Here is a 24370-nt window from a genome sequence, read left to right as displayed (position 1 = left end):
GTACCCCCTGCCAAGAATTGATGATCTGCTTGATTAGCTTCGAGGTGCCAAGTATTTCTCCAAGATTGATCTTAGATCTGGCTATCATCAGATGAAGATTCAAGAAAGTGATATCTCGAAGATAGCTTTTGTGACTAGGTATGGGCAGTTTGAGTTCACTGTGGTGTCCTTTAGACTCACGAATGCTCCCGCATACTTTATGAACATGATGAATAAGGTTTTCATGGATGAACTAGATAAGTTCATGGTGGTATTCATTGATGACATCCTTGTCTATTCACCCACCACTGAAGAACATGAACATCATATGAGAACTGTGCTCGAGAAATTAGCCCAACATCAGCTCTACGCAAAGTTCAGCAAATGTGAGTTTTGGCTACAGGAAGTTGCCTTCCTAGGCCATGTACTATCAGCTGAAGGTGTCGTAGTTGACCTAGCCAAGATTGAAGCTGTGAAAGAGTGGGATCAACCCTGTAATGTGATAGAAGTCAGAAGTTTCTTGGGATTGGCTGGATATTATCGCCGATTCATCGAAAACTTCTCTAAGATAGCCCGTCCAATGACCAATCTTCTGAAGAAAACCAAGGAGTTTGAATGGACGCCTGAGTGCGAACAAAGCTTCCAGGAATTGAAACAGAAGCTTACCACAACTCCTGTGCTAGCATTGCCTGATATCGGCAAAAATTTCGTAGTCTATTGTGATGCATCCCATCAAGGACTTAGTTGTGTATTGATGCAAGATGGAAGAGTGATAGCATACGCGTCTCGACAGTTGAAAGAACACAAGAACCATTACCCTACCCATGATCTTGAGTTAGCAGCAATTATGCATGCCCTGAAGATCTGGAGACACTACTTGATAGGCAACAAGTGTGATATCTATACGGATCACAAGAGCTTGAAGTACTTTTTCACTCAAGAATATTTGAATATGAGGCAACGTCGTTGGCTAGAGTTGATCAAGGACTATGACCTGGAAATTCACTATCATCCAGGAAAAGCTAATGTAGTCGCAGATGCTCTCAGTCGCAAGAGCTACCGTCACACTTTGATCACTAAATCCGTACCACCTGAGCTCAAGGAAGAGATTGATGATTTCCAACTTGAGATACTACCACATGGCTTGCTGAATGAGCTCCGCATACAGTATGATCTCACAGATCACATCCGTCAAGCTCAGAAAAATTGTGAGGAGATTGAATATCTCCGTGGTCTGATGAAACTAGGCTACAAGACCAACCACCATGAAGATGAACAAGGAACCATCTGGTTCAAGAATAGAATCTATGTGTCCATCTGACCCAGTGCTATGAGAGGAAATCCTGTCAGAAGCTCACGATTCTAAGTACTGTATCCACCCTAGAGGTTCAAAAATGTATCAAGATTTGAAGAAGCACTTTTGGTGGAAAGGCATGAAGACAGACATTGTAGGACATGTGGCATGATGTGACACCTATAATAGAGTCAAGGCTAAACATCAAAGGCCTGCAGGTTTACTAAAGCCTCTTGACGTTCCTGAGTGGAAGTGAGAGAGCATATCCATGGATTTCATAGTTGGATTGCCCCGTTCACAGAAAGGCAATGATTCCATCTGGGTGATTATTGATCGTCTGACCAAGATTGCTCACTTTGTACCAGTTAAGACCAAGACCAATGCTGAGAAATTAGCAGATCTATATATTGAGCATATTCTCAGACTGCATGGAACTCCCTCTAGTATTGTATCTGATCGTGGCCCTCAGTTTGTGTCTCCATTTTGGGAAGCCCTACACAAGTCCATCGGAACCAAACTTGACTTCAGTACTACTTATCATCCACAGATAGATGGACAGACTAAACGAGTAAATCAAATCTTAGAAGACATGCTTCGCGCTAGTGTACTGAATTATGGCTCTGATTGGGAGAGGTGCTTACCCTATGCAGAATTTTCTTACAACAACAGCTACCAAGCCAGTATCAAGATGTCGTCGTTTGAAGCTCTGTATGGCAGACCTTGTAAGACACCTTTGATGTGGTCCCAACCAAGAGAAAGATCGTTCTTTGACTCTACTAAGATTCAAGATGCCGAAGGAGTTGCTCAAGTAAGAGAGATTTTGAGAATTGCTCAAAGTCGATACAAGGGCTATGCTGACAAAAGGAGAAGAGAACTTGAGTTTAATGTGGGGGACTTCGTCTATCTGAAGGTATCCCCGCTATGTGGGACTATCAGATTCCATGTGAAAGGAAAGCTTGCCCCTAGATTTGTTGGCCCATACAAGATTTGCAAAAAGATTGGAAAGCTCGCCTACAAACTCAAGCTACCTGAGGAATTGGTGGGTGTACATCCCATATTTCATGTCTCACAGCTACACAAGTGTTTGAGGGTGCCCAATGAAGTAGTCCCAACTGATACACTTGACATTCAAGATACACTTGAGTATAGACAACATCCTATCAGAATTCTGGACAGAGATACCAAAGAGACCCGAAGCAAGACTATTCCTATGTGCAAGATCCAATGGAGTAATCATACTGAGAGAGAAGCAACATGGGAGAAAGAGTCGGACCTCCGGCTATGATATCCTTACCTCTTTGAAGAGTATGTTACACTTTAATCTCAAGGATGAGATTCTATTAAGGGGGTAGGACTGTAACAACCCAAAAGTCCACACACCAAAAATCACAACTACAAAATTTTTCTTAAAAACTCCCATGTAGTGATGAGTGTCATGTATAGAAAGCCAACCTAAGGGCTACATTAGGCATAACCCCAACCCAAGTCATCACATAAGTTATTTAATTTCTAACAAATAAAGGCTTGCATACATTGTTAACTCAAATTGTGAGTTGGATCTTCATTTGCTTTATGTTATGCTTAATAATTCCATTAAAGTAATAAACCATAAAGTTATTATTAAACAAAATCCCCTACACTACAATGAACAAGTTACCTTAGTTTTAAATTCAAATTCTAAACCAAATTTGAATTCAAACAATGGAAAAGAAATGAAAAATAGAAAAAAGAAAAGGAGAAGAAGGCCTCCCAGCCAGCGGCTCGGCCCAACCCGCGCGACCAACTACCGGCCTAGCCCTCCACTTCTCCCCCTTTGTTGGCCCCCACGCGCAGTAGCAGGCTGGCCCCAACTCACGCACAACAGCCCAGCTTGTGGCCCAGTGACGCCCGCGCGCCCTTAGCTCGCTTGCGGTCACTACCACTTGGCCCCACGCGTCAGCCACGCGCTACTCACCCGCATGCCCCTTTCCCTTCGCCATAGTCGCTGCTAACGGACCCCACCCATCAACCCTCCTGTTCTTCTTCTCCACACCACGCTCAACCGCTATGCGACCAAGAGCCGATAGCGGTGGCAGGGGCAGGCTAGGGGTCATGCTTGGGGCATGGTCCTATCTCCCCCTTGGCACATCGCCCATGCGACCTCCGCGCCAACCACCCCACGCCGCAATGCCATTCGATGCCCATGGTGCATCACCAACCGTCCGCCCATCCGCTGAAGATGGAGCTCAGAGCTCCGACTATAAAGCCATGCCCAGAGCCCTAGGGTTCTCCCAACGCCCCGCCGCCACCGTGGTGGCTAACCACAGCACACCTAAGCCAACAGAGAAGAGTGGGGGAGAAAGGGGGGAAACGCTGACGCCGCTGCGAAGGGGAAAAGCTCGCCGAGACCGCTGGAGCTGAGAGCGATGCCATCGTCTACATCACCGATGTGGTTCAGCATGGCACTGCATGGCTACCAGAGCTACATGTCCTCGAATCAACATGGCACCACCATCCATTCTTCCACGCCACCCATGGTGAGCCCCCCCTTCTGGTCTCTCTCTGCTGCCGAACCTCACTGTTGGCCATGGCGCTCCACCCCGAGAGCGCATAGGCCAGCGCCTTGTCTCTGGCCACTAGGAACACATGCACCCACGCACACCCCGTGACCATGCCGTGACCACCCCACGGGAGCCCCCTTGATCACCCGTGCGCCTCACCGTCGTCTTCATGACTGCCGTGGCCGCCGGGAAGCCCTACCGGCCACAGGAGAACCCGTAGCCTCGCCTTGAGCCTAGACGTCCCGGCTGCGTCCCCACGCATCCGTAGAAGCATACACACCCCACCGAGACATTTCACCATGACCGTAGCCACCTCACCGACGCCGCCGTCGTGCTCGGAAGGGTGTTGCCATGGCCAAAGCCACCGAAGGCCCTAGAGGACCCCTTGACCTAGCCAACATGCCCGCTGGTGCATTGTGTTGCCCACATGCACCACAGATTGGCCTATGCCACAGCACCCGCACCATTCCCGCACGCTGGTGGAGCTCGAGCTACCAATCACCATGGCTAGTGCCTTGGAAAGCTTCGACTGCCACCTTGACCCCACCGACGCAGTCGCCATAGTGAGAGGAAGCTTTTCCCCACCCTAATGGAACACCAGTGCTACCATAGGAGGCTCACAGCAAAGCTCGCCATCGGTAGGAGCGCCACCATAGGAAAAACAGGGGAACACCCCCCCTCGCCGGTCACCCGTGAGTGCACCCGGTGTACATAGACCGCTCCTAAGAGATGAAGGGTGGACTCGGTCCACCGTAGACCAGTCTACGGTCCATGGACCGTGAACATGGGTCCACCGTGAGCCACGCTCACACCCACAACTTGAACACAAGGCCTAGTAAGAGCCCATGGACGTGACGTGGCAACGCCACAGCTTGCCACGTGTTTGGCCCGTCCTGGCCCAAATCCAGCCCAGCCCGAAGCCCGTATGAGACCTGGCTGTGTTGACCGTTGACTGGTCAACATTGATCATTGACCTAGCCCCACATGTCAGTGACACGGACATTTTGGACCCACACGACAGGCGCTGATGTCATGCTGACATCACATGGGACCCACATGTCAGCAGCCCCCGCAGTTAGGGTGACGTCATGCTGACATCACGTTGACATCAGCTGCTGACATCAGCAGCCCAGGCCCCACATGTCAGTGACCCTAACTGTTGACCATTGACTATTGACTCGACATTGACTGGACCCACCTGTCAGTGACCCAATAGCCTTTGGCCCCACCTGTCAGTGTGGACGACGTTGCTGATGTCACGCTGACATCAGCTGGACCCCACCTGTCAGCTCGGAACCGTGATACCAATGTCATGCTGATGTCAGCAAGCCATGTGGACCAACCACAGCATGACACGTGTCAGCCCAGGACTAATTCAGCCTTTTTCCATTTTCAGAAATAGATTTAAACTTTGGAAATTCATAACTAATTCATACGACCTCAGAAAAATATGAAACCAGGACTAAAATTCATCTCAAATCAAGCTCTACGCAATGAACCCATGTTTGAGTGCATTTGGCTCTTTTGAATTTTCATTGCTTCTTTGTGCTACTCTATAGATGTCGCTAACGCGACTATAATGCAAACATTGTAGACTTGGAGGAGAACCTGACGGATGAGGATCATGAGTACCATGAGGAGTACAGAGATGACTACATTGAAGGTGCCACATCCCACCCAATCTCATAGCACCTATTACGCATGGCTAATGTAGAACTGCTATTGCTTTACTTTACTGTTATAATCATACTATGATAGGACTTGCATGGTAGTATGCTTTCTTGATGGCCTTTACCTTGACGCAACCTTACCCCTGCATACCCTACTATTAGGTTAGACACACGCTCACTGCTATAATTTAATTGCTCCTACTTCTACTACGCTTATACTACATTAATGCGTGGTGTATTCTGGACTATGGGGAGAGTGCTACGTGTGTGACTTGGGTGTGTGGAGGGTGAGGGTTGTGTCGACCAAGTTAGAGTATACGACGAGCCTGGGGCAAGTCATGCCATGTGGTGCTACCTGGGCACCCTTGGAATGGATACCTGTGGTGGGTAAATGGTATATGAGGTGGTCCTAGGTGTGAACCTATGATGGGAGGAGCCCGGGATGGAGGTGCTATGGTGGCACGATATATGGAAACCCTGATGAAGACATTCTGGCTTGGTCACCCCTAAGGACTTACTAGTACTCAGATTCACCGGGAAGCCTTATGTACCACTCGCCCTATATGGTGCGGGACAGCCAGACTACTTGGTAGGATATTGCCACTACTGCTAGGTTGATAGCGGACAGTGTAAGGAGGTATGGGGCGTGGAGGATTTCCCCCCACACCCTTCCGAGACTTCATGGAGACCTTGTGGACCCGGCTCATGACTCATAGTTTTAGCCACCCCAGACTAGACTTGGGGTGTACCAGGGCTGAATGGTAGAGTGGCATTATCCTAGGCTAGCAAGCGGCCGGAATCAGCCCAGTTGACGACGGTCAGCGAGGAAGGCAGATCTTGTGGGTATGTAACACCTCTGTAGAGTGTATGGTTGATCGATCGATACATGTGTCGACTGGTCAGCTATGGACCTTTCCTGGGTTTTGCTTAAACTAGATAGTGAGACAAGTCCTTCTCTTCTCCCTCTGGAAGTGAGTGTTCGGTCATAGCCAGGGGCTACGGGCCTTGAGACAGTGCCAAGAGGGAGTTGGCCTGTCGACTAAGCGATGGTATGGTTATGGTATGGTGATGGTGTGGAGACGGTGGTATATCGATCCCAGGATCGAAACCTGGCTCGGAAAAGGGAATGGAGTGGAATGTGGGTGGGAATGGTGTTAAAACTTGACTATACTATTATATACTTGATATGCTGAATGCATAGGAAACCCTAGCCTTATAGGTTCCTCTTGACTATATCCAACTTGCATCGAATTTCCACAAAGCAACGCTCATAGGGTTGGGAGTGGCCAGTACAAATCGTACTGATAAAATTTGGCACATAGATTCTGCTGAGGAGTTTAGCTCCAAGGAGTTTTACGGATGAGGGGTTCATGCCTACGCTCGAGTTTGGCGATCCTATCTTCAAGCTGTTCTGAATGAATGCTACTTTTGATTTCGCCAATGCGGCGGTGTAATAATTTATGTAATTCTGCACTATTTGTACTCTGATATTATCGTTGTATGGATGTGATATTCGACTGGAATTTGGGTAATATGATCTACCACGGTCTTATTACACTTCAACTCTGTGGATTTCCCTTTGTGGAAATTAGGGTTGTTTCAGGAAGCATCCTGGTTGCGGAATGTGGTCGGGGTGATCCTTTCTATCGAAGGTTATCATAGTTTTCAACCATTTTAGGAAAGCTGGGACCGCTTCACCCAGGGCGGCCATGTTGACCTCCCTATCTATGAGCTTGTACTAGCGCCTAGACTCATACACCATCGGTCTGCTAAAGATCATGAGGCACCCTCTTGGGTCAGGATATGCATCCCCCTTCTCTTTATTGTCAGAGGGTTCAGGCGATGCGCCCATGCCAATCATCTTGTAGTTGCCACTGAAGTAGCACTTGATGAGGTTGCACTCTTTGAGTATGTGTTTGACCAGATAGCCATGATTGTGACACGACATCTTAACTATCTTGTCGAAGCTGACATGGCTTAGCTTGCTAGTCTTTTGCTTATGGATCATGTCAACAACTGCAATGAACTCGCTGTCGTGGCACCTCTAACTGTCCTTCGTGCCTTTTATTCGCCAATTGCAGTCTTTAGCCTCATCTGTGGGTTTGGCTTGCACCCTGCCCTTGTGCTTGCAGAAGATTGCACGGATGGCCTCCTCGCTGGAGGTGTGACTTGTCGTGAGGTCGAGCAACTCCCACGTCATTTGCGGTTTGCAGCGTCCGAGCTCGTGGATGAGTGCTTCATTGGTCGTGGCAGAGATGAATGCTCCGATCACGTCCTCATCCACGATGTTGGGAAGCTCATTGCACTGCTTGGAAAGCGGTGGATGTACTCGCGTAGAGTTTCTCCCACCCCCTGCTTGCAGGCCTTGATATCTCAGGAATTCCTAGGGTGCATGTACGTGCCCTAAAAGTTTCCCACGAAGATGCACTTGAAATCTATCCATGAATGGATGCTCTTCATGGGGAGATGCTCGAGCCATGCTCGAGCACTTTCTATGAGGTAGAGCGGTAGGTACTATATGATGAAGAGGTTGTCATCTGCCCCGCCTGCTTGACTAGCGAGATAGAAGTCCTCCAGCCACATGGCGGGGTTGGTATCCCTGATTTACTTGGCAATGTTTGGCTGCGTGCGGAAGTGTGCTAGGAATGGAGTTTGCTGGATCCTTTTTTGTGAACGCCTACGGTCTACAGGCATCCGGACTAGGGCTACGTCGAGCGTTCTGCACCCTAGGGTGCTGGCCATGGTTATCTGGGTCGTTGTAGCCATAGTGTAGTTGGTCTTTGCCCGCCCAGTTGGGCCCAGGGTGCCTGGCACCTTGAGCTGGGCAGGCATTGTGATTTTTGATGTGATAGCTGTGCACTAGGGAGGGTTCCCACCCATGTGCTATGTTGCCATCGTCTGGTCAGAGCACGCTCAGCACGTGGTGCCCCTCGGGGGCACCATGTGCCAATGAGATGTGTATGAAGCTGGCTTCGGGATGCCGCCTCTCCATGGAGCTTTGGGCCTACTACACCACCGCAGTTTCTAGCAAGTCCCATAGCTCTTGATGGATGCGCTTTCCCTCATCGGTTGAGGGTTTAGGGGCCATCCACCTGATCATGGCAGCTGCTGTGACATTCTAGCTGGCGCGAGGGAAGACTGGTGTCTCCCTTCTGCCCTGTTGGATCTGGTCGTAAACATGGCATGTTCATGCCCGCGCCCCCTCAGCGTCGAGGTGTTGAGGGCTAGGGCACCCATGGTCATGGTGTGCTTCGACCTGATTAGCTTCTCACACCATGGCTCACTCTAGGCACTCCTGGTCATACTCGGCCTATTCCCCAGGGATGCAAGGAATCAGGTTGGTATCATCCTCTGCGTCCTCTACCAGCGCTGCCCCATCCTCCGAGAGGTGCAACATGTTGCATTCCTTCATTGGAGGGTAGCTCCCCTCAGAATCAAACTCAGAGTTTGTGTTCTCCAGGGTTGCTAGCAAGAGGTTGTAGAGGGACTCTGGGTCCCACTCCATCATCCCCATGAATCTAGGGGAATCTAGCGTTGTTGTGCGACCATTGCGTCTAGCCAGCTCTCGCTCAAAGAGAGCAATTGAGTCCCTCATCTCGAAGGGCAGTGGAGTGCTGGGGTTCTAGAATTTGGCCTCTAGCGGCAAGGGCCCACCTTCGGAGAGTTGGACGAAAGCGTTTGCCAACACATAAAACATGCGTTGGCTTAGCTCTAGCTTAGGGGATCACCCAGAGGTATGCGTCAATCCTGCATGCTAACACACCAGAATCGACGACCGTGCCTCCGGCTTGCGCCGACCCATGATCAGGCGTCGAGATGTGCGGTGGAGCCGCATTCTCTTCACTTAGCCATAGCTGACCTAGGTGGTCAACTACGAAGTCTAGTCCCCAAAGCACAGAGCTTGATCGGGGATAAGACCATTGACGGGAGCTAGCCCATCAATATCGGCGAACTCAAGGCTTCCAATTCGGATGCGGCCGTCGGGGGCCATGCCAAGAGCGAGTTCGATATGAGTGCAGGGATCCATCACTTCCTTCTCAATAATTGAGAGTGCACGACTATCCCCTACCTAGCACGCAACTGTTTGTGTTTCATAAACCGGACTAGTAAATTTATGCGATTGCCGCGCTGCTCTTGAAAGATGATGGTAGAATCCAATAAACATGAGGATTTATACTGTTTTAGGCCAGAGCCCTACGTCTAGTCTTAGACAAGATCGAGTGCGTGTTCCTTGCTTGAATGCTCTGAAGTTCTTACAATGGGGGTGCAAGAATGGTGAAAGAGGTGGTAGAACCTATGCTAGACAAGGGGCAACCCAAAGAGAAGCTCCAAGAGCCCTACTACTATGGATGGAATGGTAGAAGATGAAGAATGTGAATATCCTCGAGATGGGAGCCCTGGCTGCCCTTATATAGAGTTCGGGGCCAGGGCTTGTTACAAAGAGGAGGTTTCCTTGACTGAAGGGTTGAGAGCTTGAGGGAGGTGCTAGCTACTTGGCTTGCAAGCTACGCCATCTTCTGGTGCTCGCCCGGGCATGGCTGTCATCATGGTCTTGTGGCCATGTTGCAGCGAAGTGAGACATGGTGCTAGTGTGCCGATCGTGGTGGGCACTGTAGGCACATCAGTGGTTCGTCAGCTGTCCTGTACAACGTGGTGTCCGTCATGGTCTTCGTCGCCGCTTCTAGGTTCCCTGGGGTGTCATACCCGTAGCAGGTTGCTGCCTTGGGTCGTCGTTCGTCTGGTCGTATCTCGGGACTAAGGGCCACAACCTCGATCGTCGGGGTCTAGGCTTTCAACTGGCCTGGTCGGCCTCTGCTCTGAGACCCTTGGTGTGGCTTCCATTCCACAGTGGGTAGCCCTGTATATCTGTCTGGTTGGGCCATACCCGGTCAGTGGTCATTGTACCCGTCATTACCGCCTTGAGGCGGTGTTGTCTTGTCAGTGTAGCGTGGCATAGGGTTGGCGTCTGACCGGGCTGAGGTGACTACTGTCACCTTGGTCTTTACAGGGTCAGTGCGACGTGCTTGTCCCTATCAAGGTTGGCTCGCTTGGCAAGGCATGACCTCTTTCTATCTCTTCCGGAGGTCGTGACAGAGAGAGATCGTACGCCTTGCGAGCGTGGTGAGACCAAGGCAAGTGGAAGGGGCCGTGGATAACCCTGACCTGTTTGGCTTTTGCTGGGCCTCGGTCATTTAGGCCTTTGTCTGTTGTTGCGTTGTGAGCTATGCGGCCCGCCATCTAATCGATGCCTTAGATACCCCGGGGTTATAACCCCGACAAGTAGACTAGTTTTATCCCTTAGATACCCCGGGGTTGGATTTTACTCCCATGAAACTTTCATCCTCTCTCTCTCTTCATCAATATTGTGTCATGTCCGCATATTTGCTAAGTTGATAGCTTATTTAATGCTCATGAAACTCTCATGATATTATTTAATGCTCATAAAACTCTAATGATATCTAATCGATGCCTTAGATACCCCGGGGTTGGATTTTACTCCCATGAAACTTTCATCCACTCTCTCTCTCTCTCTTCATCAATATTGTGTCATGTCCGCATATTTGCTAAGTTGATAGCTTATTTAATGCTCATGAAACTCTCATGATATCTCCACTTCATCGTCCAATGTCTTCCCACGAAGGACCATCCTTGCTTTGTATGTTCTTTTCACTATCCTCCCCTTTCTATTATATTAAACCCCTTTGAAATATAGAAATTTTATAGGAATTGTACATGAATTTTATAGTAAACAACTTCTTTTTATAGAACACACAAAATAAGAAAAGTTCCCGCATTATGACAAGACTTGCCTCACACTACATATGTCGTCTTCCTGTCCATATGCAAAAATTTCTTCACTTATATCCTTTTGATTGACCTGGCCTTCACTTATTTTGTGATGGCTATATAATATATTAGGGTTGAGGCACCCGGTAGATTCCTCTTAGGACGTCCATGTGAACCTATAAATGTACTGTATATGCACAATACCTGCCCCGTTCGCTAGTCTGAAACTTGGCTGAAACTCGCTGAAAAATACTATTCCGGCTGAATTGTTGTGAGAAAAAAATACTGTTCCAGCTGAAAAAAAAGCCGAGCAAGTCGAATATGGGGTAAGCCGAACAGGACCAATATGGAGCAGGATCCTGCCATAATCTTTGATCTCATCTCAAAACAAGTTTTATCAGGACAATGGCATTGCAAAATTTACTCAAGTTCCATCATGGAAAATGAAGCCCATACACGTCATCTGCTGATCTGCTCGCTTGACTGCATGCACAAACGCTGTATCTTGTCCTTTTTTTTTTAACTTGCCTGCCGAGGTAGCACGCATGGTGGCGTCCGGTTGCCCTGTTTCTTGGCAGCGCCACGTCAACGGGACGATGTACACGGCGTGGTGGAGGCGTTGACCGCCCCCGGCGACTGGCCAATACTACGCCGCACTCATGACCACACGATGACACGACACGATCGACGCCGTCCAAGCGTGCGCGATCCATCCCTGCCTCCTCTCGCTGGCGGGTCGCCACTGAAACGAGAGACGGAGCGAACCCACCAGTGGGCCCCGCCCCGCTGCGCCGACGAGAAATTCCAATCGGGTTAAATCCCGCGCGCCAAATCCGGGCCCACCCTTGCTGCCTTCCCCTATATACGCGACCCCACGCCGCCGCTCCTCCCAACTCCATCCCCCACACTCGTCGCCAGCAAGCAAGCGCTCCCCGCGTGTTCACACCTGGCCCTGCGCTGTGACGCGTGGACCAGCCTCGTCAGCCGGCCGTCCGGGGAGTCTGCCAGTCGCCGACCACAGGCGATTCGCTTCGCCGCCGCCGACCGTCGACCGCCGCACGCCGCAGGAGGAGAGATGAAGTGGGGGCTGGCAGCCGCCATGGCTTCCGCCGCGGCCGTCGCGGCGGCGTCTGGCGCCGAGCTCCTCGCCTGCGACTGCGACTCGTCTGCCCCGGCGGCCGCCCCTGCCGCGACCGTTGGAAGGTGCGATGGGCTGGTGCTCTCCCGGCAGCACCACGACGACGAGGTCCACGAGGTGCGTCTCCCACGGATCAAGGATTCTTGGTCTCCCTTGTCTCGTTTGGCGCGATTTACAGGGTAGCGCTTCCGTCTCGATTTACTTTCCGAGAAAGGATCGTGGAATAGAATCAGGGTTGGCTAATTGCGACGATCCGCGCCTGTTTCACTACAGGAATCCTCGTCGGTGTCGAGGGAGAACAGTCATAGTGGCGGTCGCCGTGGGGACCGGTTCGCGCCGCGGTTCGACGGCCTGCGCTTCATCGAGACGCTCGTCACGGCGCACCGCTGAAACGACGAACCGCGAGCCTGGCTGCCTATCTTCCGTTGGTAATTCCCCGCCGCCATGATTCGGCGAATTGTTGCTGGTGGTTCTTAGGCCACCGAATTTTGTTAGGACAACTTCAGGTTTCCCTTTTCCTTTGGTGTTGCGCTGTTCGTCTTCTTGTTGATGTCGATGGTCACCTGATTTAGGGATCATTGTGTTAGTGTGTGTGAGAGGAGGATTAAGATTGTACTCGGCATGTAAAATTGAGCAAACACTAGTCTTTATCATGTTGCACAATTCATCGTCACCTGATTTGGTTGTTTGGACAAGCATGATTGATTTTGATTCATTCCCCGTTCCCCCAGTCCCCATCCTTTCTTGGACAAGGATGGAATTGGAAGTCACTGGCACGTGGGCCATGTTAGGCTGTGGGCCCTCGTGTCAGTGACTTCTAATTCTCTAGCAGTATATCAGAGGATCCGGTGCTTTTTTTTTTAGTTTTTGCCATCTTTTTCACAAGTATATATAGGCCCCTTCACTTCGCTGAGAGAAAAACATCGTTTCGATTGAAAAAAAAAAACTGAAAATACGAATTATAAGACAAGTGAACAGGCCGTACTCTTTTGAACGCAACACCGTTTTTTTGGTGGAGAATTGCTGGAGTCATTCTTTCACATGGCATCTTGGTACACTTTGATTTGGGTGCAACTTGCCAAATCCCATCCTTTCGCATGGCATCTTGGTACACTGTGATTTGGGTGCAACTTGCCAAATCCCCATTTCCTTGGGTGGATTGCTGAGTACTAATGAAAAAACATACATGTGGACATGTGGTTTGGAACATGAACAGGTAATGCTTTTGTCCCGAGGGAGATTAAGATTTGTGATGGTACTTTTGGATTGTGATCCGATGACGATGATGGCGAAGGCTAAGGTGGGAACAACACCTGTGATGTGGCAGCTTGCTGTCCAAGTTGCCCTGTTGGTGCTGCTGCCCTCCAATGTTCGCTTCATCCATTCCGTTCCGTGCTACATCATCTTTTCTTGAATTTTTTAACACCACTGGTACCATCTCGCCAAGACGCCAACTGCTTAGACCCATCTGATGGCTACTCAGGAAATTCCGGCTGTCAAAGATGTGGGCTGCTTCCTGCTTTCATCCTCATCGAAGGTTTGACATTACCAGATTGAAATTCAGTTCAGTCCCCTTTTCTCTCTTGCATGCAGCATCCTTCTTTTCTCTCTTCTTGGCGGCAGCCATTGACATTGTCGGAGGCATTATTGCGTCAGCAAGTACAAAGGGATGACTATTGTGCTTGCAGCTTGCGAGGGAAGGAAACCAAACTGATTCAATAGAAGAGCCTAGCAAAGGGGAAAAATGTTGTGTAAGAAGTTGCAGGCTTGGGGCATCGCTTTGGCCTGAGATGATAGGAGAACTGACTAATTTGGGAGCACATTACTTGAGGATCTGATTCAAACATCTTTACGTCTATCACTTGAGCTCACCATCAACATGCTGTCCATCTTTGTGATGCAGAGCCCATGCGTTTTGGCTAAGATGTGGGTTCCCTTGAAATGATGGCTGAATCTTCAAACCTAAGAGAAAAGGTTTGTATTTTCTTTTTGACCCTGCGGATCTTATTATACATTGATTAGCAGTATTACAGTCACCATTCAAGTCCACAATCAAAGCCCAGAGTCACATACGGCAGTCTCAGTGGGAGTTTCATCTCACTGTTTCCAAATGTTTTGGAAACAATGTAGACAAGTTTCATCCCTATGAAACTTATTTCATCCCATGCAACTTTTATCATATTTGTTAGTATCAATATTATGCCACACCAGCTTATTTAGGCCCTGTTTGGTTGAGCTGTGGCTGTGGGAAAAAGCTGCTGTAGGCTGTGAGCTGTGGAAAAGCTGCTGTGGGCTGTGAGCTGTAGAAAAGCTGAAAGCTGTTTGGTTAAACAAGTATAAAATATACCTTTTATCTTTATCTCTCTTGAAACAACTATGGAAGAGCTTTTTATTCCACCAATTTCGAAAAGCAGAAAGCCAAAAGCCAAAAGCAGGGTCAACCCAGCTTTCAAAAATGAACTACGGAAAAGCAGCTGCTTCTGAAAAAGCACCTTCCAAAAGCAGCCCCTTTGGTTGGGCTTTTGGCTTTTGGGGCCAAAAGCCAAAGCCAAAAGCCCAACCAAACAGGGCCTTAATGCTTATGAAACTCTTGGGAAACTGCCATCGATATTGGCCTAAGAGAGACAATTGGCCTTTTTTGCGCAGAGATGAGCAGCTGAGTGTGCATCTCCTCGCACAAAACAAAGTCCAGACTTCAGTAGAAGCTCTTCTTTGCCTGTATTGGAGAGATTTCTACTCTTGAGTTGACTTCTGGTATCCATAACTTTGGCCACAATCACATGTCTGATTTTACAATAGTCCAGATTCCAGTGTACTTGTCAACTGATTTCTAGTTCAGGCTGTAGGACAAAGAGGAAGTCATTCTACTTTCAACCATGACAACCCAGATGCTTTTCAGCCTCAAATGGTCACCCAGAAGTTACTGTCATCCACCCTATCTCTAGTGATTTCCAATCTCCTGGATTTGTGCTACTTGATGTCTATCCAGAATTCCTTGCACGTGTGTCCAGCGACTCTTGTGTCTGTATCTCGTGCCAGGTTGATGCACTGTACAAGAGATGGGGATCCCTTTGCATGCCATCTGTAATTTTGTGACATCCACAAGGCCCACCCACCGCACAACGTAGTAGCCAGTCTCCTTTCAACAATTATTCTCAGCACCGAAAGATAATGATGCGAACACCATTGCTACAACTCCTACACAAGAGCAGCACCGAAAACAAGACACCGGTGCAGGCCTACAACTATGGCGCCACAACTACAGTCAGCGCTCTCACTGCCTCCGTACAAATTCAGTCCAAAGTACATCTTACGTTCCTACAGGAGTACAACCAATTACAAACAATAATAACAGCCACGTGGGTACGGAACATGCATACAGCGATGTCGCCTCCGGCAGCCAAGGTATGAATCCGTCAATTGCAGGAACCGGCACAGCCACAACATCTCGGCAACTGACGCACAGGCCCGGTCTGAACTACACAGACAGATTCACTGTCCAACTTCCGGGAACCTTGCAAGGATCTAGCACAACCACAACATCTCGGCAACCGACGCACAGGCCCGGCCTGAACTACACCGACAGATTCACTGTCCAACTTCTGGGAACCTTGCAAGGATCCAGATGCTACACAGATGCATCAACTTTGCCTGACCAAACCGCTCTGCCAACAAAAAATGCTGGCCTTGGAGTGCTCATTATCAATACACAGGTCCATCCATCTCAGAACATTTACATCAAGGCTTCCATGACTGATTCCACCTCGGTCCTAATGGCCGAGGCAGCAGCCATGGCACTTGGTGCAGCAGTCACGGACCGGTTACAGTTACACCACACAAACTTTCTATCTGACAGTCAGGAGCTTGTATCCTTCTTCAATGCCAATGATCACTCCAACCCACCAGACTGGAGAATCAAATACCTCACTCAGCACTTCATCGACTACACGCAATACAGAAGCACATCGACCTTCAAGATAACAAGGAGCCAAAATCAAACTGCTGATTCTCTAGCTAGACAGGCGCTTCTTAGATATGAGGTCTTTGCCTCCAAATGTTTCATCTGTTTGTTCAAACACAAATCATGTCAATCGGTGCCCAGTTCAGGATGCACTGCAATCTGTAACAGTTGACTCTGTAACTGTGCTAACAGCTAGATGCTGTTGAATAAATAAATTGTTTCTCGTAAAAAAAAAAATTATTCTCAGCAACCACACTAAATGAAATTTGGGCAGAATCGAGCGAGGGAGAGAGAGACCATGCGCTTTGCTTTAAGTATTTCTGTTCATCATACAACAGCCCCATGGAAGCCGCTCTGTGCTGCTCTAACCTTTCTTGTCATTTGCCAACATATCATAAGCTGACAAGGTTGACTATTTCTCCACTTCTCATATGGTCAAGCCAGAAAAAAATCCTCTATCCCTCACCCAATCACTACTTGCAACCCAGAAGCTATGTTAGCCACAAAGTACGCTTGACTTTGCATTACACTAATTATACATCCTGGGACCACATGCTCATCAACACTCTGAGCAGTACTATCATCAAGGAGGCCCAAGGGTTTGCAGCCTGGTACAAGTTGGTTCCCATTAATGACTCCAAATATCAACTGAGGTACCGTCACCAACACATTCAATAAAGATTCATCTTTTGTTAACCCTCAAGTAAGGTGCATCAGGAATGCTTACTTTGGTGATGTGTATAGGGAAGTTCCTTACAGCTGATGTCTGTTTGAAATGCGGTTCTCAATTCTCATGCAATCTAAATGCTTTTGATGTGCAACCTGCAGCTGTGAAAAACAATCAAACGAGATTACACATATCAATAACTAATCAATCATTGTTTAAAGATATAGTAACAAACAAGAAAAGGTCACCAAACTAATACAAGGGAAGAAGTTGCAAGAGGATTGTATTAGTAAATTGGGTATTTCCATCAAATTTAACTAAATCCTACAAATTTGGATGCAAATGACCTCCATTTAAATGTGCCCTAATGGGATAAGTAATGGACACAGTAAGAAATTTGAAACACATCGTACAAAAGTTTACAGCAGCTTAGTTTCAATGAAGTTCACACTTCTGGTACTTCAAGCTAAACTCTTTCTGAAAATATATATGTTTTTGTGATGCTTCTGTAGAGTACATAAGCAGATTAGTCAAGAGCAATACATCTATTCTGATGCTTATTTGTAACATAACCGTAAATCACATCTGTTAAGCTCCAACAATGCTTATCTGGTCAAACAGTAGACTATATGAAAAGAAAATTCTCAAGAATAAACATATGTCAATCTCAACAGAATATGTGCAGCATTGGTGGTATGAGTTGTAGTCGTTCATTTCTTCAAAAGAAAAAACTTGTAGTCATTCACAGTATAAGATGCATAAAAACTTTAGGCCAAGTAATATACAGTGGCACCCTACTTTCGCTGATCAGATCTTGCAGAAAAAAATTATGATACCAGAAAATTTCGCTAGATGACAGAGAGTTTAACCTTCTTTCCTCTTATTATTCACGAGGAGGTAGGTTAGTACTCCCTTCATCCCAAATTATAAGACTTTTTGGCTTTTCTAGATACGCAGATTTTGTCATGCACTTAGATGTAGTAAAAGTAATGTATCTAGAAAAGACAAAACGTCTTATAATTTGGAACGGAAGGAGTATGTAGGTGTGAGAACCTCTCAGTCTCGGGCATCCACATACCAGCCCCCCCACAATATCCAATTCCTCCAAGCATAATATGCATTATGCAATGATGCCAGGAAGGAAGCCTTGCCTGCAGCACTCAGACAGTTCTCTGATGGCTTGGTAAATGAGGTCTGCCAACAGGGTTCATTCATAGCCTCAATTGCATATTTGCATTATTTGACACAAAATCGACAGATGTTAGCTGAAAAGTAAAACACTGCATATCTTTTCCTTGTACCTTTGAACCTGACTGAATTTGATCTTGGCATGGTCCCCGTATCTGGTAAATTTATCCAGAATTCCTGAAATCTTCCAACATTATCTGCACTTTTCAGGGCATTTCCCCATCATACACACTGAAATTACTAAAATAATACTTTCTATACCTTCTGTTCTAGTATAGTAATAATCATGTAGTAGGCAATATTTCCTTTTTGTTACTAATCAACATACATGTTATTTTATGTTTACTCTTAATGATTTTCTAGTGGATGCTAAATGCTAACAGGGAACAGTATATGTTAATATGAACTCATTGGGGGAAAACCCATCATGGATTAGTCAGCAGTACAAGGGATTTGATGAAGGTAGATCGCACTAGGAACTGACCTAGCTCATGTACTACCTTTATTTTGCTATTGTCTATTTTCTTATCTTAAAAAATGAACCTAAACCTTTTGGCAGGGCAGGTCTGCAATATTCATTCACCTCCTAGATAATGATCCTCATGCTGGACGTATCCTGCATGCTTGTCAGCTTGAGATAATGCTCTACTCTGCTGCAGTACTACACAACAATGCGGCGTGTGCATGCTAAGCCTCCTTGTAGGCCAGAGCTTACACTTCTGTCATGGAGGAATGATGATTTAGCCATTTACGGCTCTCCATGTCAAAAATATCATGCATCCCTTTTCATCATCAGCCATGAATACAACTGCTGTGTCAAGACTGTTCGACAAAGGCCTCATCACACTGATCTTCAATCAACTTCAGTCTGGAGGTCTCCACTGTTAAATCTGCATGTGCCAGCTCCAGCATCCAGATAAATGCATAAAATGTTCCTGCATTTCTCTGCCACCCCACTGATTTCTTAGCTGTCTAATCTTCCGTTTGATGATTTTATTAGATGATGAACAGATTTCGATAGTTCACTAGGACATGTAGAACCTTGGATTGACGAAATGCTAACTAATACAATATGCTATGGCAGATTTGCAAAAATCTCCACAGAAAGGTGAACAAGGATTAGCAAACTATTTGTCATTGACATGCTTCATACAGTACTAGTTTAAGGCTGCCATGTATCCGCAGGAGCTAAGGAGCCAAAGTCTTGCAACCATTTAAGAATATTTGAGCATCACAAAAAAATTAGCAAAAGCACATATATGTTTTTTATATTTAAACTAGAGGGAAAATATTAGTATTTCCCAAAAACCGTAAAAAACTAATAGCTCATTAATGACAGTTTCTCATTTCATATGTCAGTAGGAAGATCTATTCAGTTAGAATTCCTTTCACATGCAGAAAATAAAACTGAAGTACTTGTGGTATTACCACAGTTCGATAGTAATGCAGCCAAATTAAGAAAGAGAAAGGTAATTACAGATATGGCATCCATATCTGCACTTTTATTCTGAGAAATAACACCCATAAGTCTGAACTACATTGTTTCTCTTATTAATAGGATTTGCACTGTATGGGAAGGATTCTAGGAAGGTGAATTTAGTAACTTTACTTCAATATTAAAAGGTCGGAATCAAGGAGAGTTCACTATTCAGATAGAATTGTAGTTATCTGAAAACTCCACAGTACTATATTATTTCTATACCACTGAAGAGAATGGAGACAATTAGCACAGTCTAGCTTATTCAGAGTATGTTTGCATGCAAGTACTGTCCACAGAGCATAGGCACATTGCATTTTTTTTCCCCTTCAAGTGCAATGTTGATGTTTACCATGTCAGCAGATAAGTTATGGAAATGTGAAAGAATATATGGTAACAATAACTGCAAGTTTTATATGCAGCTGGATGGAGGCATAGTTTCTTGTGCTTAAGTACATTTAATTTGTTACAATACTTGATGAACTGAGATCCAAGAGAAATTTCCTAATCTTATTTGAAATGTACATGACTAATCAATAAGTTATCAAAACTTTTGATTCATATTCACAGACTATCACTCTACACATCTATTTCTGATAATCTGTGCTTCACCAGATAATTGTATGCAGCAGCAGAATGCATGAACAATGATCTCAGAACAATATCTTGGAGAATCAACACTAATTTCTTAACCAAACAGCCTACAACCGCAATGTACAAGCAATGGAAGCTTACCCCGCTTGTCCATAGCAAGTTCTAAGACAAGCTCGGCACAAACCAAGTGCAAGCATGCATCCACGGGCCAGGCAGCTCCTCAGTGTGGCCATCTTCCATGCTACTAAACCTGTAGATGGAAGACCTCTTGTCCCTCTCCAACTTGAAGAAATAGATGCAATGCCCCTTAAATCCGTGGAAATCCGAGGCATTGAATGAGAACCCCTGGAACAGCCCAATAAATAGCACACGATCACCAATGCTCCTCATCTGAACCCACCGCGGCAATTGTGTCAACTGATCATGCCCCTGTCCAATTTCCATATCCAACCGGTGAACCTTCAAACTGCCGCAATCCTCCAGTAACTCCCCACGCCCATCCTTCCCGAAGTGCCGGATCACGCACAGCAACTCGTCTCCATATGGCACCAGGGCGGTGCAGTCGAAGGCATCCCTGCGTGGAGGGGTGGCTTGTGTCAAAGGTGGCGGCACAGCCCCGAGCACGGCCAACGTGGCCGCGTCAAAGACCATAACGTGGCCTTGATCATCGCACACATACAGCTTCCCGTTATGGAAAATGTTCTCTGCGACAAGGCCTGGCACCGGCAGCTCCGCCCAACCATCACCATCTCCGACTCCGAGACCTGTAGGTCCACCCTTGGCCGGGTCCGGGTGGCAGAAATGGAAGTAGAGCTTCTTGGCGTTGCAAAGAACCACCGGCGCCGGGGAGTGGTCGGCGGTGGGGACGAGGTAGCCTTGGATGACGGGGCTGGAAGCGGGGAAGGGAGAGTCAGGGAGGGGGAGCCGAGCACCGGTGAGGGGGTTGAGGAGGAGGAGTCGGGGATTATCAGAGAGGAGGAGATGGGAGCGGGTTGGGCCGAGGAGGCGGTGGGAGGACGAGGGGGCGACCACGGAGCGGACGGCGCCAGAGGCGAGAGAGAAGGAGAGGGCTGCGGCGGTGGGGTCACTGGGATGGGCGGTGCAGGGGCAGGCGAGAAGCCAGGGGAGGAAGGGAGGAGGGAAGGCGGCGGCAGAGCGCCAAGCACGGCAGACGGCGCGGAGGCGTAGGAAGTCGAGCGGATCGTGGAGGCGGCCGGAGACGAGGCGAACCACGTAGTCGGGGAGGGTTGACCAGTCCATGGGATGCGACGGGAGTACGGGACGGTGGGACGGTGTCGATGTTTTACCGCTATAGCGTGCCACGGGGTACTCGGAGCATTGTGTTCGGGCTTCGGCGTATGTTGAATTCGATGATTAATGTAAGAGACAGTTGATTTATCCTGGTTCAGGTCCTCGATCGTAGATCGAGTAACAATCCTATGTTCGATCGGTGTTAGCCTTTGCGTTGGATTAATTATGAAGTGTTGTGTCGTACAATTGATCTGTTGAACTCCTGATCCAAGGTGCCCTGCCCTCCTTTATATAGTTAGGAGGCCAGAATCCTAGTCGGTTTATAATGAGAGTTCTTAGTAGGATTACAGAGTAATACTACTATTAAGGTTATAGGAGGAGAATCCTAATTGGACTAGGTCTTCTTCCTTCCTTGCGGGGTATCCTGTGGGTCCTGTACCGACAAGCCCCCGAGCACTTCATGGTTGAGTTCTAGAAGCCTGGTCTTGTTCCTGCAGGTCTTTGTTGGGTAGGACCAAGCGTCGTCCGAGTGCTTTCTTGAGTGAAACCATGTAGCTCTTCTTGAGATCTTCGAGTGGTGTGTGTTTTTTGAAGAAAAAGTACATCCATCTGGGTGTAGCCTCTGAGCCTCTTGCTGTTTGGAATAAGGAGCTAGAGGGTCTTGTCTTGAAGAAGTCTTCTTGGTGATGTGCACTTTTACACAAAAGTGCACTTATTGAGTGTAGTCCCCGAGCCTCTTGCTTGTTGGGACAAGAAGCCAGATGGTCCCTTTAGTCTTCTTGTAGCTCCAAGTTTTTTTTTGTGGGTACAATTTTTTATAAAAAAGTGCACTCACTGAGTGTAGCCCCCAAGCCTCTTACTATTTGGAACAAGGAGCTGGAGGGTCTTGTCTTTAAGAAGTCTTCTTGGTGTTGTTTGATAGCACCATGTACCTCTCCTTTTGCAGCCCCCAAGCATATATCCGGTTTGTTTTGTTTAGGAAGAACTCGGAAGCAGGGTTTTGACATATTCTCTAGTAGTCTGCTGTTATCAGATATAGTTGTATGGTGGTGGTTGAGTTTGAATGCATTTTGTTCATGGGTTATACTGTGTCGGTATATTCTTCTGAATATGCTTGTCTTCGAGTACTGTTTCCTCTCATCCTGAGTCTTCCATTATTGAGTCCTGTCTTTTCACTAGTGTCCTTTGTTAGTCTTATTTTGTTGGTACTCCTAGTCCATGTGCACCGCTCCTTTGCTCTATAAATACCCTTCCGGAGTGCTTGCTTTCATCCATTGAACATTCTGTTGAAACATTTGTGATCACTAACATGATAGTTTGTGAAGTAGAGCAGCTCCCCGGACGTGTTTCGTAGTTCCTATGCGTCTTGTCGTAGTTGGAGGAAGTCTTGTGATAGGGATTAGAGGTTGACTAATCCCGCGGTAGCAATGTACCTAGGATGTACGTGGCGGTAGTTGGAGGAAGTCTTGTGATGTGGACTTCGTTCCTTCATCTGGTAGTTCTAGGATTGATCCTCGTCGCCTATCTTGAGACTGTCGGTGCAGATCGACACCATATCCAGCATCACATCGGTCTTAGGATAGACAGATACCTGCCGGCCTTCTCTGCACCATGTTGTCCTACCATGCTACTGATTTCCGCCTTGGAAGCACTGCGTCCGTCCTTTGAAGAAAACAGTGTAGCCTGATGGCGGTTTGTCCTTCTGAGTAGCAATTTAGGGACACGTAGTCGTTCTAGAGCCCAGCCGTGTCCGTGTTCTTCTTTGCTACTTTGCTTTCGTGGTACCGAGTACGTTGGGTCTTGTAAGATTTGTAATCTTCTATTTTTGAAGTCGCTTGTAATGGAAAGAATCTTTGTCCTCTGAGTTGTTATTTACTTTTCTGCTAGTAGTTCCGGTTGCTCATGATATTCCCGAGTTCTTTTCATAAGAACCGAGTTCTTGTGTTCCTTATGAAGTTGCCTTTCTTTTCTTCTTTGTTGATGGGTTGTTCTTGCTGTTATCTGATAGCTCCGTAGTAGTGCTAGATGGATAAGTCTGAAATCTGCCCGTTGAATTGTACCGTTGTGTGGATTTGTGCCCTCCGTCGTTTTAGCTGTGTCGGTAAATGGACCGTTGCGTTCTCACATGGTGCTTTAACGGGCCTGGTGAGCCGTTTTTAACGCTGTAAAATCTATTTAAAGACCATTCATCTTCTTTTTCTTTACTGCCTTTCTCTTGCCTTCAAACCCTAGCCATCAGTCCTCCGCCGTCGCTATTACCGCTGCCTTCTTTAGCACCACCATCTAGGCTTTCTTTTCCCCCAATTGCTTTTCGCCTCCGTTAGTACATGGGTAAGAAGAAAACCGCAAGCAAGTCCTAATCTTCCTTCTTGGACGAGGAATCTTCACTCCCCGTGATTGAAAATCAAGAGTTTGTTGCCATGAGGGCCGCTCAGAAGTCTTGGCCGACTCCGACGACCACCGAGGAGCAGCTCCGTGAGCTCGTCAGCGACAGTTTGATCCAGAGCAAGGCCATTGCTGAATGGAGGGTTCTAGGCGAGCATCGGGTCCCTGCCCTAGGTCCTAGTGAGATTGTCCTTTTTGTCTCTTTCATTCGTGCTGGACTCTGCCTTCCTGCCTCTACTTTTCTTCATCAGTTTCTTAGCTATTTTGGGATTTGCTTGAACCATCTTGCTCCTAATGCAGTCCTTCACCTTTCTGTCTTTGTTCATCTTTGCGAAGCTTTCCTTGGAATCCCTCTTCTCTTTCTCTATTTCAGTTATTTCTTTCGTCTGAAACCCCAACCCCTGCTGCGAAGAAACTAGCGTTCTTGGTGGTTGTGGGA

The 24370-nt window shown here is 47.4% G+C and overlaps 2 protein-coding genes across 6 annotated transcripts; one reads left to right on the top strand and one right to left on the bottom strand.

The window, feature by feature from the left end:
- The first annotated feature begins 12153 nt into the window (after nt 1-12153).
- LOC136539180 (uncharacterized) lies at nt 12154-13081 on the top strand. Its single transcript, XM_066531121.1, has 2 exons — nt 12154-12525; nt 12682-13081. Exons 1-2 carry the CDS (start codon nt 12346-12348, stop codon nt 12796-12798), a joined length of 297 nt encoding a protein of 98 aa, XP_066387218.1. The 5' UTR covers nt 12154-12345; the 3' UTR covers nt 12799-13081.
- Nucleotides 13082-14986: 1905 nt separating this feature from the next.
- On the bottom strand, nt 14987-21562 carry LOC136526550 (F-box protein At2g26160-like). 5 transcript variants are annotated; one of them, XM_066519202.1, is made up of 4 exons: nt 20437-21562; nt 18338-18421; nt 17097-18230; nt 16656-16977 (listed from the first exon to the last, which is right to left on the bottom strand). In XM_066519202.1, the coding sequence occupies exon 1, from the start codon at nt 21553-21555 to the stop codon at nt 20458-20460; it is 1098 nt and encodes a 365-aa protein (XP_066375299.1). In that variant the 5' UTR covers nt 21556-21562; the 3' UTR covers nt 16656-16977; nt 17097-18230; nt 18338-18421; nt 20437-20457. The 5 variants fall into 5 exon arrangements, with proteins under 5 accessions (XP_066375289.1, XP_066375299.1, XP_066375283.1 ...); XM_066519186.1 differs by having other exon boundaries at nt 18338-21562; XM_066519197.1 differs by having other exon boundaries at nt 17097-18421.
- Nucleotides 21563-24370: the final 2808 nt, after the last annotated feature.

Source organism: Miscanthus floridulus, chromosome 2 (genome assembly GCF_019320115.1).
Source record: "Miscanthus floridulus cultivar M001 chromosome 2, ASM1932011v1, whole genome shotgun sequence".
Lineage (NCBI taxonomy): Eukaryota > Viridiplantae > Streptophyta > Magnoliopsida > Poales > Poaceae > Miscanthus > Miscanthus floridulus.
Note: the sequence above shows the minus strand (reverse complement) of the source record. Positions and strands in the feature narration are given on the sequence as shown.